The sequence below is a fragment of the Trematomus bernacchii genome, unplaced genomic scaffold, assembly GCF_902827165.1.
Source record: "Trematomus bernacchii unplaced genomic scaffold, fTreBer1.1, whole genome shotgun sequence".
Lineage (NCBI taxonomy): Eukaryota > Metazoa > Chordata > Actinopteri > Perciformes > Nototheniidae > Trematomus > Trematomus bernacchii.
Genome location: NW_022987568.1, coordinates 164,571 through 182,503, shown reverse-complemented (window position 1 = coordinate 182,503; position 17,933 = coordinate 164,571). Strand labels below are relative to the sequence as shown.

Below are 17,933 nucleotides of genomic sequence, written 5' to 3'. Positions count from 1 at the left end.
AGCAAACACAGTATTCTAACACACACACACGCAGACTGTGAGGGCTGCTTCATTCATCTAAATGTTATATTGACTACTGTATTATCCAAATCTCAGTAATCGCAGTATTTGGCAAAACGAGTGAAAATATCTGAATGAAGTATTGTGGAGAAGTCCTGGCCTACAAACAGTATTCTATAGACTTAGGTTAAGTTTGTAAAAAGTTTGACAGATCATGAACTCAAATTAAGATTTAAGATAAACAAAAGGTATGTGTGTGTGTGTGTGTGTGTGTGTGTGTGTGTGTGTGTGTGTGTGTGTGTGTGTGTGTGTGTGTGTGTGTTTCCCCAGAGGTTCTCATCAGTTCAGAAACATCTCCAGTGGTTACCTGGGTCCCCGCAAGCATAAGGAGAGATACCTCTTCCTCTACAGGTAAAACACAAACTGCCTAAAACAAAACACCAACAGCTAAATGATCTTCTGGATGTATTGCTTTGTTAATTCCCCAGATCAGTGAGCAGAAAGAGAAAACATGTGTTTGATAAAGAGTGTAAACAGCATAGAAAATGCTCCAGGAGTTGTGTGAATATGTGACCATGAGAAAGAGTCGATGAACTCGATCTAAAGTTTGGAGACGTCTTCAAAATAAAATAAAGAGTTCCATCTTTCCTCTGCAGCGATGAGACGGTGACCGTGGAAGACAGCTTCCAATACAAGGACACGGCAGGCGTCTTCGACAGACCGCCCTTCGTCGTCAAGTTTTCCTCCACACAGACCGGTATTAGAGGAGAGACTCTGTTCTTTCACTGGAAATGTAGATTATCTATTATAGAGAACTAAGCACCAGACTTGTGTGAGAGGAGACCCTGAGGTCTGTCCGTCACCAACAACACTTTAAAAAACTCTATAATTCAGTCGGTCTAATATTTTCTGCTACATCTACCTCAGTCAGTGCCAAATTAAAAATACCTACTTTTTCAAGTTTCAAGTCCTTCCTGCCAGATTTAAAAGACTTAATTTGTGTTAGTGGATGAATGTGATGAAGTACATTTACTTACTTTAACGGTATTTCTTCTGTTGTCATTGTCTCTCTTCATTCGCTCCTCTCTCTCTCCAGGTAAGGAATTTGTTCTGATCCCCATTCACACCCAACCGGACAAAGCTGTAAAAGAACTGAATGCCCTTGTTGACGTGGTTGATGCTGCCGAACTAGAATTGGAGACCAAAGTAATACCCCATACACACACACACACACACACACACACACACACACACACACACACACACACACACACACCACACACACACACCACACACACACACACACACACACACCACACACACACACTACACACACACACACACACACACTACACACACCACACACACACCACACACACACACACACACACACACACACACCACACACACACACACAAACCACCACACACAGCAACACACACACACACACACACACACACACACACTTAATTCTTTATCTAAACTGTGTTACAAACATATTACTATGGAGGCTCATATCTGCCGATGTGATCAAAACAAAAGAAGAGATCATTCAAAAATAATTGTCAAATAAAACGTAATATCTCAAAATATTAACTTAAATCTCCATCATGACTCACATAGAGCAGTTTGTTCAGGTAGCGGGAGTACAGCCGCTTCTGTGGAAAATGAATGGACGACAGAGAGCAACATTTGGATAGGGGGCATTTACATTTGTGTTTTTCAGATTGCCCATTACCATGACATTATTCTGATCTAGTTTGCAAATAATTAGTTTGAGCCGTTTCCCTCTGCCTGCAGAACATCATGGTGCTCGGAGACTTCAACGCAGGCATCAGGTATGTAGGAACAGGTGACTGGAAGAAGGATATCCCCCTCTTCACCGACAAGGGCTTCCACAGCCTGATCGATGACGGTGTTGCCACTACATTGGCAGAAAAGACTATACAGACTCACGACAGGTGAACACACACAGATAATCATGAAGACACTTCCATGCACACACACTCTCTTAATCACACCTCTCTTCCTGTTTCTGCAGGATTGTCGTGAGCAAAGAAATGAACGAGGAAGTGGTGAACGGCAGCGCTGGGGTCTTTAACTTCAAGACTGATAGTGATTTTGACCAGGATCAGGTACGTAACCACACTGGACCGCGTATGCGGAAAGACAAAAAAATGTGTGGCGAAGGTTTTTTCATCTCGAGCTTCAAATTTGCGTGACGCTGTCTCACGACATCCTCTTCGCCAGCGCATCTTGTTTGAGTGATGCATTTTATTGAAACAACACACATTTAAATGGCATGTTCAGAAGTCAGTACATGTGAAGCATTTACTCATTTAACCATCAATCAATAAACACATGTGTATTGTACAAATTCAAATTATAAAGTGCATCAGACACCTCAAATCACTCCATGTGAGCCATATTTAGAATCTCACTCATTTAAAGGTGGAGTAGGTAATTCACTTCAGAAACACTTGTTGTTATATTCCATGGAATGCTCTTAACATCCCGATAGCAATGAATACATTAAATGCTTTGACAAAAAATATATACAAAAATGTCATCTGTGGAAGCCGTGGCGCTGTAAAAAGCACGACCAATCATTTTAGCCGGCCCGGCTATGGCAATGGCCGTGGCTGTCTCCTCCTGATTGGTGGAGTTGGCCCAATAGCCGTAGCGCAACCGTCCTGACGTCAGGACAGTGTTCAAATCTGGATCAGTTTTTATCAGATCCGTTGCAGCCCCTTTTTTAGAGATTTGGGTATGGAGGAAAATAGAGAGGGTTGTGTTTTCTGACACTTGGTGAGTTCCCTGGAACACCGGGGACACATATTCATGTAGAAAAGACGTACAAAAGTGCATTTTGCATGATAGGTCCCCTTTAACTAAAGTAATTCAGCCTAAGTGTACGTAACAAAAATAAAGCATGACTGCATATTATTTCAGTGAAGATCAGCATTTTATCAATGGAAATATTTGACATTTTGAAATTGCATCAGACCTTAATGATCATTCCATGTGAGCCATAGATAATCTAACTAACACAAAACAGCTATTTCAAGACGTTTCCTTTGCTCTGACATCTAATGTCACTGTGGATGAGCACATCATTATGTTGAGCTGATAACAGATGAACAGATAAAGTTATTAGGCATGCAGAGATGTGAGAGTTGACAGGAGTAGTCACTACAGTCAGGAACTAGATTACTTGATTACTAGATTAAAGTGGACTTATCATGCTATATTTAAATGATATATTGTAGGGCCATACCTATATAAGGTATATTTATACGTTTCTGTTTTCAAAATACCAAACAGATCATGCATGTTAGCCATGCCTCATTTCGCTCTATGTGCTGTTTGCTGACTACGGGGCTGATTCTGCTGACCACGCCCCCCTGCAGGAGAGGGGAGCGTGCTCTGATCCAACACACTCTCACTCCCTAAGCGTCCAGGAGCGACGCTTGGTCAGGGTCCCGTGGCGTCCAGTTGTGACGCGGCGAGGCTCCTTCAGCTTCATAAACGGACGCAAAGAGCTTTCAACTGATTGCAATGTATTCCCATCGGCGGCGGTATTTGACGCTTAGGGAAGCACGGCATTCGTTTGTGTCGGAGGCTGTTAAAGGCAATGTGAGCATCCATTCCCATTGGATAACGGAGAATTTTACACCCGGAAGTAAGTATTCCCCTTACTGTCGATTGATTTGACAGTGATATCTCCACTACTCATCAACTCAAAAACACCAGATTACTGTATCCTTGTTAATTAAACAACATTGATAGGTTTTAGTGTGTGTACAATGCTTTTGTCACGTTTTCCCCTTCAATTCTGAGAAACAAGTCGTTTTCTATGAGTTTTGGATGGCCGAAGACATTACATTACCCACAATCCTCTGTAGCAACCATAGACTGTATAAAACAATTAAATAATACATTATTCCGAGTGTGCTTGCTTTTCTCTTTGAAAGTCATCACATAACGGCATTGTAATACACGTTTCGGCTGCATTAAATATGACATATCTGCCGTAGTTAACTCTATTTATAGAGTCCTGATGACAAGACTTCTAGACAAACAGGAACTGCCGCCAAAACTGAAAACTTGACGTGGATCTTAAATATATCAGCAATTAAACAACATCTTACATTTCTTTTCACACAATACGTCTCCTTGCAGTATCAACACTAATTCGGCTGACTTTTATATTTGATCCAATTGGTAGATAGGCTGTATTTACGCCATAACGGTGCTGATAGAAAGGGACACCTACTGGTTAAAGCACGTTATTGCATTTTATAATTTTATTATTAGATATTAATAGGATCCCTGTAAAGTATATTCTTTACTCGTCGTTATTCTCTACTAATAGTTAATTAAAGACTGTATATAATGACTATTTTGCACATCCCTTTCAAGATTTCAAGATTTTCTAAGGTTTATTGACATATCATATTATACACAACTACGGTGTAGTTATGCAATGAATGAAAAACTTGGGTTGCAGGTTCCTCAACAGTGCATTACAAGACATCTATCAATATGTGTGTACCTCCACCATTACATTGTCATATTCTGCACATTTCTTATACTATCTACATACATCTTATAAGAGTATAATACATATGTATAATATCAGTTAAAATAAGTGCTTAAACATAGTTAACATTGCAGGAAAGCAATAATACTGTATTAGACGTTAAGTACTTTGTCAGGCTTAATATTTATCTGTAGATACAAATTTCACTGTGTGTGCTGTGTGCTCTGCATGTGTGACCATCAAAGAGGGTTTCATCCCTCCATATTCATCTTCTATACCCCCAAAGCTTTTTTCTTATTCAAAAGAAGACCTTAACCTAAAGTATTCTTTAATGTTTAAATAAAGCCTTATTAGTTTGTCTGTTTTGCACATCCTCCTATTAATATCTAATAATAAAATCATAAAATGCAATAACGTGCTTTAACCAGTAGGTGTCCCTTTCTATCAGCTGTGCACCGGTAAATACAGCCTATCTACCAATTGGATCAAATATAAAAGTCAGCCGAATTAGTGTTGATACTGCAAGGAGACGTATTGTGTGAAAAGAAATGTAAGATGTTGTTAATTGCTTATATATTTAAGATCCACGTCAAGTTTTCAGTTTTGGTGGCAGTTCCTGTTTGTCTAGAAGTCTTGTCATCAGGACTCTATAAATAGAGTTAACTACGGCAGATATGTCATATTTAATGCAGCCGAAACGTGTATTACAATGCTGTTATGTGATGACTTTCAAAGAGAAAAGCAAGCACACTCGGAATAATGTATTATTTAATTGTTTTATACAGTCTATGGTTGCTACAGAGGATTGTGGGTAATGTCATGTCTTCGGCCATCCAAAACTCATAGAAAACGACTTGTTTCTCAGAATTGAAGGGGAAAACGTGACAAAAGCATTGTACACACACTAAAACCTAGCAATGTCGTTTAATTAACAAGGATACTCTGGTGTTTTTGAGTTGATGAGTAGTGGAGATATCACTGTCAAATCAATCGACAGTAAGGGGAATACTTACTTCCGGGTGTACAATTCTCCGTTATCCAATGGGAATGGACGCTCACATTGCCTTTAACAGCCTCCGACACAAATGAATGCCGTGCTTCCCTAAGCGTCAAATACCGCCGCCGATGGGAATACATTGCAATCAGTTGAAAGCTCTTTGCGTCCGTTTATGAAGCTGAAGGAGCCTCGGCGCGTCACAACTGGACGCCACGGGACCCTGACCAAGCGTCGCTCCTGGACGCTTAGGAGTGAGAGTGTGTTGACTGATCAGCTGCTGGGCTGTCAGAAGAGGGGGAGAAAAATAGATCTCCGTCCTCCGTGTTTTATTATATAGAGTCGTTATTCATTTGTTTTAAAGCTCAATAAATAACAAAGAAGACCTTTGACCGGCACTTTTCTAATTTTGTCTGGAAGATTTCAACTTTAACGGACATCTTGACCGGCGAAAGAAACCTAACTGAAACTCTGCCGCACGGTCCCCTCGTTCCTTGGAAGAGGCGGAGAGGTGGTTGTTTGTCATCTGCTGGTGGAATAACCGGAGAGAATTACAGTGCTTGCCTCGGGGAGGGAGCAAAAAAGCCACAGCGGGGAATAAACAGAAGGGTAACCATGGTAACTATGGGCGGGAAGTCTTCTTCGCTGCTTTTGTTGCAGACTACAGCGCCACCTACAGGCCTGGCATATGTACTACAGCGTCTCCAGCGCTTTCGAACGGCAATGGCCGTGGCTGTCTCCTCCTGATTGGTGGAGTTGGCCCAATAGCCGTAGCGCCACCGTCCTGACGTCAGGACATCGTTCAAATCTGGATCAGTTTTTATCAGATCCGTTGCAGCCCCTTTTTTAGAGATTTGGGTATGGAGGAAAATAGAGAGGGTTGTGTTTTCTGACACTTGGTGAGTTCCCTGGAACACCGGGGACACATATTCATGTATAAAAGACGTACAAAAGTGCATTTTGCATGATAGGTCCCCTTTAAGTAATGCTTGTGATTTATTTTCATTTGTATGAACTATTGAGTTGATGGTCTAAAAAAACATCTTGTGCAAAGAAACCACCTGTTAGAAGTTTAACTGAGACTATGTTCTGTATGCCAAGTTGGAAGAACAACAAATTGAAATTCAGTTTTCTAAAATGTTTTCTCTGTTTCTCTCAGGCAAAGAAGGTCAGTGACCATTTCCCTGTGGAGGTGGAGCTGAAGCCGAAGGAGGAGCCAGAAGCCAAAAAACGCAGACTGAATCCGAATTAAGGTTATTCAGTTGGAGTATTTCTGGAACCCATGCAGCATTGAAAAAGAATAAAAAAACATTTAAAAAGCCAAATGATTTCATTGCAAACTTGTGTTTTTGAAACAGGAGAGTGAAGTGTCTCATTGCAGTGTTTATAAAAGGTGAGGTAAATGAATGATGATTGAGAGCATTAACCAAGAGATCTTTTATAGGAAATGGATATCAGTTTCTACTGAAGAGAAAGACAATGTGTATCCAGAGTAACTCGGACAATGACTCTCAAGTTTAGTTTAATATTTAGTGGTTTACTTGAGTCAATGAGCAGCATTCTCACATAAGGTCACACGTCAGAAGGGTTAGCATTCATGTGAATAGCAATCACCCATTCGTGTAAAGAGAACTAATAATGGGATGTTCTTATAAAGTCGGTAACTCCTGGAGAGTGGAGGTTATTGCATTTACGCTAAATCAGTGCAGTCAGTTTTTATCCATTATTTAAAGAGGTTTTATAATAGTTCTAAATTGTCTCTGATTCTACAACTTCATTCCTCTCACTGTGTTTCTCTTTCCACCTTTATCCAGCAAAGCTCATTTCTTGCATATGTGAACCTCCCTGGCAGTCAGCCTGATTCTGAATACAGGATGCACATCTAGTCAATCTATTTCATTTGATTTATACAGCCCAACATGAAAACCTATACCACAGACAATCCAGATGTCAAAAGAGAGAACGCCCCTTATCAACGGAAGAATTCAGTGTGTCTAGAAAATTATACATTTGAAAGTACATTTTTGCGTATTTATAGGAACTGTTGCGGAGACTAAGCAGCAGAGTTGCTCCTGAACCTTCTCTCTGTATTCACACCCTCCATCTTAAAAAAGGAGGCTCATACCCCCCCACCACTATTCCCCTTGCACTCCGTGATGTTTGAATACATATTTAAAGCTGGAAAGCTGGAAAATTATAGGTGGTTACTGGGCTGGATTATCAACTCATCTTTGCTTGAATGTGGGCTCATTGTGGCCGGACCCAGGCCTACACATAGAGGTCTTATGGGATAGTTTATTCCCCTCAAGCTCAAGGTGCTTAGGGGGTAGTTGGCTCGTTAATATTCAAAATGGTCCAAGTAGAAGCGTTTGTTTGAACAGTTTGCAGGAGGCAGGTACTTGCTTTCAAGCAGAACAGGAGTTAGAGGAGTGTTTACGTGTTCGGTGTAATGACGTGCAACGTCCTCCACAACTTCTGTAGTCCTATTCAGCCACTTGGTAAAAAACATCGTTTTTCAGACACGTCAACTCTTCAGAAATCACCAGCGGGGTCACTGCTGATGGATTTAATGTCCTAGAACTAAACGTGATCCGTCTCTTCAATGTGTCTCAACCACAGACCTTATTTCCAGATATTTTCCAAAATCCTATGGAGAGATCCCATTGGCTCTGAGACGAGGGAACAGGAAGTGGAGAAATGCTAACTTACTTCCGGGTTTTAGGACCATTTAGAATCTGTATTTTTGAATATGGATCTTAAGTTGCCGTGACGTTGAAGCAGCGACCCTGCTGTAGTTCCTTTATAGCATAACGTTAGTATTTTGCTTCTGGCGATTAGATTTACGATTAGAAAATTATAAAAGTAGGGTAGACATGTGGAGATTATCCGGCTGAACAAAACGTGATTCGTCTCTTCAATGTGTGTCAACCACAGACCTTATTTCCAGCTATTTTCCAAAACCCTATGGAGAAATTGCATTGCTTTTTGTAGAGGGAACCGGAAGGAGTTTACTTCCGGGTTTGAGGACGCGTCACTGTGGCACTCTATTGACCCAGTTCTGGTAAGTATTTACAGTTAGTTTTCTTTCATTTTATTACGTTTTATTTATAATTTCTTCATTTAACTTTGTTAAACTGTGTTTTTAACAAGAGGCTGGTCCCAGGCCTCTTATGGGATAGTTTAGTCCCCTCAAGGTCAAGGTGCTTAGAGGAAAGACTCATTGTGGCCGGTCCCAGGCCCACACATAGAGGTCTCACTAGATAGTAGGGATGGGGAAAATAATCGATACAGCATAGTATCGCGATACTTTGCGTGGCGATATTGTATCGCCAATTATCGATATTTTATTATATAAACTGTAGCATATCCCTCCGAAAGATGGTCGTACACTTTATTGAAAACTCCAAAAACCAACGTGAGAGCTACACAAATGCGGCTTTCACACCAGCGCTTTTCCCTTTCTAGCTCCTAGCTAGAGCTTTTCTGGTTCAGCTACGGTTTCCCTTTTCTGCTCCCGCTCTGTTCACACCGCCCAGAGCCCGACTGGTGCTGCCGCTGCTGCGCCATGACGTCACCGTTTACATCGCTGATTTGCTCCACAACGGAGCTCACAACAACAACAACGGGGGACTGCGTCGGGTCGATGATCGTGTTGCTTTTAATCATACGAAGCCAGATTAAATTAAATAACGACTTCTCCAACCTTATACTTTTCTCCAGAGTGCCGTGGTTCATTGTTTATTAATGTGTTTCAGCGGCATTTACCGACCGCTGCAGTGCTGACTGCTCTTCCACGGGAGTGTATTCTCCCGTTAGCCCCGGGTTAGCTCACACGGCTCTAAAGTATTCACTGTCTGACTGTCACACAAGCAGCTGATACATATCCCCAGTTCCCCTTAAGTGAATGTGTGTCAGTCTGAATTGACGCTGTTTGGCATCACAACGCTGTTATGAAAGTTTCTCTGGTATAACATGGGTGATGTTAGCATAGCAACCGAAGCTAAACTGACTACTTGCTAAGCCGTTTTCTACAGGCACTTTTTACCGGCGTATTTTTCATTATGATTCTACTTGTGATAGTCGGACATGACAACCTGTGCAGCCCATGTATTGATTCCATCAGATAGCTGCTATAATACAAAACAAAACGTCTGCCTGCTCTCCACAATGATCAATAACAGCGAACGGATGGTCAAAGTAAGGTACAAATAAACAGAATCACACGAAGCCTGGTTAGTGTTGCCTGACTTTATAAAGTATGTTTTTTTTGTAAGTGTGTGGTTGCCTTCTGGTCACTTTGCTCAGCGCTACTGCTTGTAGGCAGGCATGACGAGACTCTTCAGTCGACCCATGTTCAGGGGAGGTGGGTTTAGTTTCCTGCACGCCTCGACGTAAGAGAGACGTAAGCGACGCCGCCTCTTAGCTCCGGAGCCTTGCTTCTAGACCGACAATGTTTTGGAGCTGGAAACTAACCGGATTCCGGAGCTAAGAGGCAGCGCGGCTGCGGTGTGAAGAGGAAAAAACGGTACTTTTCATGGTCTAGCTCCGAGCCGGCCCTGAAAACGCGTTGGTGTGAAAGGGGCATAAGAGATGCTGATTTGTAACCGTTGTTACTTACAGTTATGGCATTTCCTGTTTCTGCCGGAGAGAGGGGAGTTTGTCCCAAAGCTTGCCGCTGTATTTACTCCCTCCATCTGACAGGAGGGAGCCTCGTTGAGCTGCGAGTGTCAGATGGAGTTCACTCCGTCACGGAGGGGGAGTGTGTCGGTGTAGGGTGTGGTTTGGGCCTTTGTGTTTCTGCCTCCCCTCCCCAGCTGTGTCTTGTCCTGTGATTTCCCTTCAGTGTATTTAGTTTCGTCTTCCCCTGAGCTCCACGTTCGGTCGTTGTCATCCTTGCACCTCCATGTTTGTCCGGATGTTCCTCGTGCTACGGGTTTATGGATTTAAGGATTTTTCTGTTTTTTTCATTATCTACAGCTTTTGTTAAATAAAGCTCGCTTTTGTTATACTTTGTACCCCTTTTCCTCATTCTGCATTTAGGTCCTGATAACCCCCAACACTGACAGAACGACTTAACCAAGAATGGACCCAGCAGGTGGACATTTTGAAGTGGAGTTATATTCACTTACCTATACGTTGGCATTCTGCTATGGTAAGTGGAGGGGAGTGTCCAGTGTTGAGCAGAACGGGGCTGCTCTGGCTGAGGCGCACCAGAAGGCAACAGAAAAACCAGGGTTGTTGAAGTTGTTACCTGGCTGGATTTAGGACTTCCTCCAGACATGCGATTCCCGCCGACTCAAGTCCTGACTCGAGTCCCTTCACCGTCGGGGGTCCCTCCGACTCAAGTCCTGACTCAAATCCCTTCACCGTCGGGGAAGCTGGATCCAAACTGAAACTATAAGCTGCTGTTAATAAACATTTCAAACGTGATTTGTCTGACTGAAATGGAGTTCAGTCAAGTTGAGCTGAAATTATTCATTTACACGACACATGCCTTAACCCCTCATACCACCAACCCAACACAATCTGTGTGCTTGCTGTTCAGAAAAAACACCAACACTGGAGTGCCTTTTCCTATTTAAGTTATTATCTACACAACACATATTAAAAACCAACTGACATCAAATTGAACTCAGATATAACTAAGTCTCTGGATAATAGACTATATCCATCTCTTGTGACCAAAAATTAACAGAAAATGAGATGTTGTTCTGAAAGCTGTTCCAAATCAAATGTATTATTGTGAAGTCCACTGAGACAAATGTAACATTTGTGATATTGGGCTATATACATAAACATTGATTGATTGATTGATTGATTGATTGATTGATTGATTGATTGAATGATTGATACAGACTCAAACACTAAGTTAAAGTCACACAGTAGGTCTTGTTAACGAGCTGAGAGTCTACAACAAGCTTCATTTTATTATTGCTGACAATGTTTACCACATAAAGATCACGAGTCTTTGCTTATCAAGAAACAGGAACTCAAGCTTGAACATGAGGAACTATTATTTCACATAAGGTTAGCTGAAAGCAATAACATTAAAGGGGACCTATCATGCAAAATGCACTTTTGTACGTCTTTTATACATGAATATGTGTCCCCGGTGTTCCAGGGAACTCACCAAGTGTCAGAAAACACAATCCTCTCTATTTCCCTCCATACCCAAATCTCTAAAAAAGGGGCTGCAACGGATCTGATAAAAACTGATCCAAATTTGAACACTTTACTGAGTTCCACCTATCAGGGGAATGTGGGGTTGGGCCACGGCCGGCCATTGCCGCTCGAAAGCGCTGGAGACGCTGTAGTACATATGCCAGGCCTGTAAGTGGCGCTGTAGTCTGACACAAAAGCAGCGAAGAAGACTTCCCGCCCATAGTTACCATGGTTACCCTTCAGTTTATTCTCTGCTGTGGCTTTTTTTCTCCCTCCCCGAGGCAAGCGTTTGGTCCTGCTGCTTTAACCTGTTACGCACGGCCCCCCCCCCGGTACCGGGCGGATAAACGCGTAATTTGCAGGAAACAACGTCTAAGGAGGTCTCTAGTCCGTCCTTGGGGGCTCTGTGAGCGGGCAGAGAGAGGTGATTTCCCCCCTGGTCTCTCCTGGAGGTGCAGAGTCCCACTGTTAGGGAGTGCTGCTGGAGGTCTCTAGTCCGTCCTTGGGGGCTCTGTGAGCGGGCAGAGAGAGGTGATTTCCCCCTGGTCTCTCCTGGAGGTGCAGAGTCCCACTGTTAGGGAGTGCTGCTGGAGGTCTCTAGTCCGTCCTTGGGGGCTCTGTGAGCGGGCAGAGAGAGGTGATTTCCCCCTGGTCTCTCCTGGAGGTGCAGAGTCCCACTGTTAGGGAGTGCTGCTGGAGGTCTCTAGTCCGTCCTTGGGGGCTCTGTGAGCGGGCAGAGAGAGGTGATTTCCCCCTGGTCTCTCCTGGAGGTGTGAAATACACAGAGTCCCACTGTTAGGGAGTGCTGCTGGAGGTCTCTAGTCCGTCCTTGGGGGCTCTGTGAGCGGGCAGAGAGAGGTGATTTTCCCCTGGTCTCTCCTGGAGGTGTGAAATACACAGAGTCCCACTGTTAGGGAGTGCTGCTGGAGGTCTCTAGTCCGTCCTTGGGGGCTCTGTGAGCGGGCATAGAGAGGTGATTTCCCCCTGGTCTCTCCTGGAAGTGTGAAATAAACTAAGTCCCCAGACCTCTTGTTTACCGGACCCGGGGAACCCCCCCCCCGAGACCCCCGATGCGTCCCCCTATTTTAGAAACCCGAGTAAGGTTGTTTAACTCACCACAGTAAATGTATATATACATGCATAACATATACAGCCGGTGGCTGAAACCCGAGTAAATGTGTTTAACTTCCCACAGTAAATGGGACCCATGGGACCCTCCCCGAGACCCCCGATGCGTCCCCCTATTTTAGAAACCCGAGGAAATATGTTAAACCAACCACAGTAAATGTGCATTGGCATATACAGCCGGTGGCTCTATATTATATGCGGAGAGGGATCTGGGGGCTAAATATTGGTAAGCAGCATGACTTCCTAAAACATCCCACATCTCACTACTTCCCTTCAGCGCTGTCCGTGGTGCTGAAGTGTGAAATAAACAGAGTGCTACATTTTGAAAATAGCAGAATACCTCCATGGCGCATAACTGCACTTTACAAGCCAGGGAAGGGGCCAGAATCCTGAGTATACATTTTGTAAATAGTGCAATACCTCCAAGGCGCATAACTGCACTTTACAAGCCAGGGAAGATGCCTGAATCCTGGGGTAAACATTGTTTAATTGTTTAAGTGTTTTTAAATGTATGGAACAGTGTTTTGTCTCTTTCAAAACTCTCCCGTCATTGGCCGGATACATGGGGACGATTTTATATTCACTATGACCGTTACTATTCCAGTGAGACGAAGTACATCCGGTGACGGGAGTGATCCCATGTTAATTTTGTCCAAAAACCAGAGCATTCCCTTATCCCTCAAAAAGATTCATCCATATTTTTCAGACTACCGTCTGCACGAAATCGGAAACCCAGTTTTTGGGTGCACTCAGAAAAAAAACGGCTGTTGGAAATCATGGAAGAATGTATCCGCTCACCAAGCACTCTGAGTGGGCCTTATTTTGTGCCTCAAGACCCCCCAGCCTGGTGCTACACAACGTAGGTTAAGAAATGTAGTAGTACTGTTATAGCAGCAGTAGTACGTGTAAATAGTTGATGTTTTAGTCTGTGTGTACTGTGATTTTTGTTACTGCAACGTGTAAATAGTTGATGTTTTAGGCTGTGTGTACTGTGGTTTTTGTTCAAATAAAATAAAAAAATAAATAAAACAATAACCTTGATGGTTACCAGGGGCAGATAAAGTGCCACTTTCCATCAGCACCGGGGAGGCACTCTACTTGGTGCTGAACCCTGTGATGAGCGCTCAAGTGTTGGCGGAGGAGGTGTAAGCCAGAGGAGGGTGAACAAAAGTTAAAGTGTTTGAACCTCCAGCCCAGAAGGGGGGTGGTGGTGCCAATAAGAAGGCCGAATTTGGATGCTGATGGGCGGACATAAAAGCACCACAAAATCCACCCCCTTTAGGGTCACCAGGGGCATGAGAATACCCTCCACAGAAGGGGGGGTGGTGCCGTGAAGAAGGACGAATATGGATGCTGATGGGCGGACATAGAAGCACCATAAAAACCACCCCCCTTGTAGGGTCACCAGGTGCACGAGAATACCCTCCACAGAAGGGGGGGTGGTGCCGTGAAGAAGGACGAATATGGATGCTGATGGGCGGACATAGAAGCACCATAAAAACCACCCCCCTTGTAGGGTCACCAGGTGCACGAGGTTCTGGTGGGTGTGAATACCTGTGTTTAGTCCGTGGGGGAGTGCTTAACTGTGGGGGCCCGGGGACTCACGGTGTGCAAGGTTATGGAGGTGCCACTGTTAGGGGGACATGCTGGTGGTCATGAGTCCGTCCTTCGGGGCTCTGTGAGCGGGCAAAGATAGGTGGATTTCCCCCTGGTCTCTCCTGGAGGTGTGAAATAAACTGAGTCCCACTGTTAGGGACTGCTGCTGGAGGTCTCTAGTCCGTCCTTCGGGGCTCTGTGAGCGGGCAAAGATAGGTGGATTTCCCCCTGGTCTCTCCTGGAGGTGTGAAATAAACTGAGTCCCACTGTTAGGGACTGCTGCTGGAGGTCTCTAGTCCGTCCTTCGGGGCTCTGTGAGCGGGCAAAGATAGGTGGATTTCCCCCTGGTCTCTCCTGGAGGTGTGAAATAAACTGAGTCCCACTGTTAGGGACTGCTGCTAGAGGTCTCTAGTCCGTCCTTCGGGGCTCTGTGAGCGGGCAAAGATAGGTACATTTCCCGGTCTCCGCCCTGGAGGTGTGAAATAACCAGAGTCCCACTGTTAGGGACTGCTGCTGGAGGTCTCTAGTCCGTCCTTCGGGGCTCTGTGAGCGGGCAAAGAGAGGTGGATTTCCCGGTCTCCGCCCTGGAGGTGTGAAATAACCAGAGTCCCACTGTTAGGGACTGCTGCTGGAGGTCTCTAGTCCGTCCTTCGGGGCTCTGTGAGCGGGCAAATAGAGGTACATTTCCCGGTCTCCGCCCTGGAGGTGTGAAATAACCAGAGTCCCACTGTTAGGGACTGCTGCTGGAGGTCTCCTGCATTTAAACAGATTCACCAGTTTATAACATTACTTTAGCCCTGATCAGAGCCCTGTTTTATGGGTAAGACAGCGATGTGCTGTACCCTGGCTTTCTGGCTCTCTGAGACCCTGCTAAAAGCAGTGAGTCTGCTGCCTGCATTTAAACAGATTCACCAGTTTATAACGTTACTTTAGCCCTGATCAGAGCCCTGTTTTATGGGTAAGACAGCGATGTGCTGTACCCTGGCTCTCTGGCTCTCTGAGACCCTGCTAAAAGCAGTGAGTCTGCTGCCTGAATTTAAACGGATTCACCAGTTTATAATGTTACTTTAGCCCTGATCAGAGCCCTGTTTTATGGGTAAGACAGCGATGTGCTGTACCCTGGCTCTCTGGCTCTCTGAGACCCTGCTAAAAGCAGTGAGTCTGCTGCCTGCATTTAAACAGATTCACCAGTTTATAACGTTACTTTAGCCCTGATCAGAGCCCTGTTTTATGGGTAAGACAGCGATGTGCTGTACCCTGGCTCTCTGGCTCTCTGAGACCCTGCTAAAAGCAGTGAGTCTGCTGCCTGCATTTAAACAGATTCACCAGTTTATAATGTTACTTTAGCCCTGATCAGAGCCCTGTTCTCAAATCATATTTTCAGAATCTGACCCTCAGCCGTAACTCCGCTCCCCGAGGTCCTAGAGATTCGGCGATGGTACCGTTGGATGCGGGGTACGTGTAAATGGGGGGGTAGAGAAAAAGCCTGAACCGAACAGAGCTTGTTATCAAAAGTTATGGATTAGTAGCAATATTTCACAATGGAGCTCTCCGGGGTGCTGAAGGTCATTAGTCCGTCGTTTGGGGGTCTGTGAGCGGGCAAAGAGAGGTGATTTTCCCCTGGTCTCTCCTGGAGCTGTGAAATAACCAGAGTCCCACTGTTAGGGGGCCATGCTGGAGGTCTCTAGTCCGTACTTTGGGGTCTGTGTGCGGGCAGAGAGAGGTGATTTCCCCCTGGTCTCTCCTGGAGGTGTGAAATAACCAGAGTCCCACTGTTAGGGACTGCTGCTGGAGGTCTCTAGTCCGTCCTTCGGGGCTCTGTGAGCGGGCAGAGAGAGGTGATTTCCCCCTGGTCTCTCCTGGAGGTGTGAAATAACCAGAGTCCCACTGTTAGGGACTGCTGCTGGAGGTCTCTAGTCCGTCCTTCGGGGCTCTGTGAGCGGGCAAAGAGAGGTGATTTTCCCGGTCTCCGCCCTGGAGGTGTGAAATAAACAGAGTGCTACATTTTGTAAATAGCAGAATACCTCCATGGCGCATAACTGCACTTTACAAGCCAGGGAAGGTGCTTCAATCCTGGGTATACATTTTGTAAATAGTGCAATACCTCCAGGCTGAGAAGTGCATCCCGGAGCTCCTCGACCTGATGGCCGGCAAGCCGACCTCAACCACCCAGAAGCTTCTCTATGGCTATCTCACCCTCCATTGGAGCCTCCTGTATGGCCTCCTGTATGGCCTCCTGTATGGCCACCGTACGGGCGTGTACGCAAACATGAAAAACAGTGAGGTCTTAGAGGCAGCCATAAGGGGAACTGCTGAGGGCTACATCATCCATGCTAATTCAAGATGGCGCCTGTGTCGGCTCGCCGCTCGCTGAGCTCTCTACCTTTAGCTGTCCTGTTTTTGTTTTATGTTTGTCAGAACGTCTCTGCTCTGCTCGTTTATGATCGCCAAGCTCTCCTCCACCTCAGACCCTCACTGGAGTTGATATTGCTGCCCAAACCTACATCTGGCAACCATAAATCGTCCCCCCCCCCCCTCTACTGTCGGATATCCCCACTTACCTACGCCGGTCACACTGCATCCTGCCTCGCCGAAAGCGCTTTCAACGACGGGGAAGGCGTGGTCCATCTTAAGGCATACCTGACGGCTTCTTCTGTGAATTATCCACGCCTCGGATGTCATGGCCCTCCCGCTGCACGCCAAGTGAGGGATCGGTGGATTCGCCCCGTTTTTCCGGAGCTCCGGACTCTGAGGGGCCCGCTGGCAGCTCCTCCTGCCCGACTGACTGCTCCCGGCCCGCGCGGCGTTCAACACGCACATCTTCGTCAGCTGAGACGCACTACACCTTCGGCAAGCCCGGAGCGAAAACTTTGCATGGCTTTGCTAAATGCTAGGTCGATAGCAAACAAAACGTTCCTGCTAAACGACTTTTTCACCTCTCGTGAACTGGATTTTATGTTCCTGACGGAGACCTGGGCCCACGCTGGCGAGTATACACCGTTCTCTGAACTTCTTCCTCCTGACTGTACATTCTTCAGCTCCCCCCGTGCCACTGGCCATGGTGGGGGCATAGCATCAGTGTTTAGAGCTAACCTCCAATGCCGATTGCTTCACCCTGTATCTAGCTATGCCAGCTTTGAGTTGCAGCTTTTTGAACTGAACCCGGCCTCGCCTATACTCTGCGCAGTCGTGTATCGTCCGCCAAAGTGTAATAAGGATTTCATAAATGACTTTTCTGACTTTCTGTCCGGGATCATGGTGAAATATGATCGTGTTTTGATCTCCGGAGACTTCAATGTCCATGTGTGTTGCGAGTCCAAACCTCTGGTTAGGGACTTTTAAAATCTCCTTGATTCCTTTGGTCTCGTTCAGTCCGTGGCTGGCCCAACACACGAAAAAGGACACACTTTGGACTTAGTATTATCGTTTGGACTGTCTGTATCTGTGGATGAAATATGTGCAGCAACGCGTATCTCAGACCATTTACCGGTTCTGTTTACAACCTACATC

At 45.2% G+C, this 17,933-nt stretch overlaps 2 protein-coding genes across 2 annotated transcripts in view; both read left to right on the top strand.

The window, feature by feature from the left end:
- Positions 1–6,865, top strand: part of LOC117479102 (deoxyribonuclease-1-like) — a 58,064-nt gene extending 51,199 nt beyond the window's left edge. Inside the window, exons 8-10 of the mRNA XM_034126124.1 lie at positions 1,801–1,961; positions 2,042–2,135; positions 6,697–6,865. Coding sequence (XP_033982015.1) covers positions 1,801–1,961; positions 2,042–2,135; positions 6,697–6,789 — 348 coding nt within the window. The 3' untranslated portion in view covers positions 6,790–6,865. The remainder of the gene's footprint in view (positions 1–1,800; positions 1,962–2,041; positions 2,136–6,696) is intronic.
- The window catches only part of LOC117479101 (deoxyribonuclease-1-like), a 45,726-nt gene that overhangs the window by 4,734 nt on the left and 23,059 nt on the right, over positions 1–17,933 (top strand). The window lies entirely within an intron of this gene.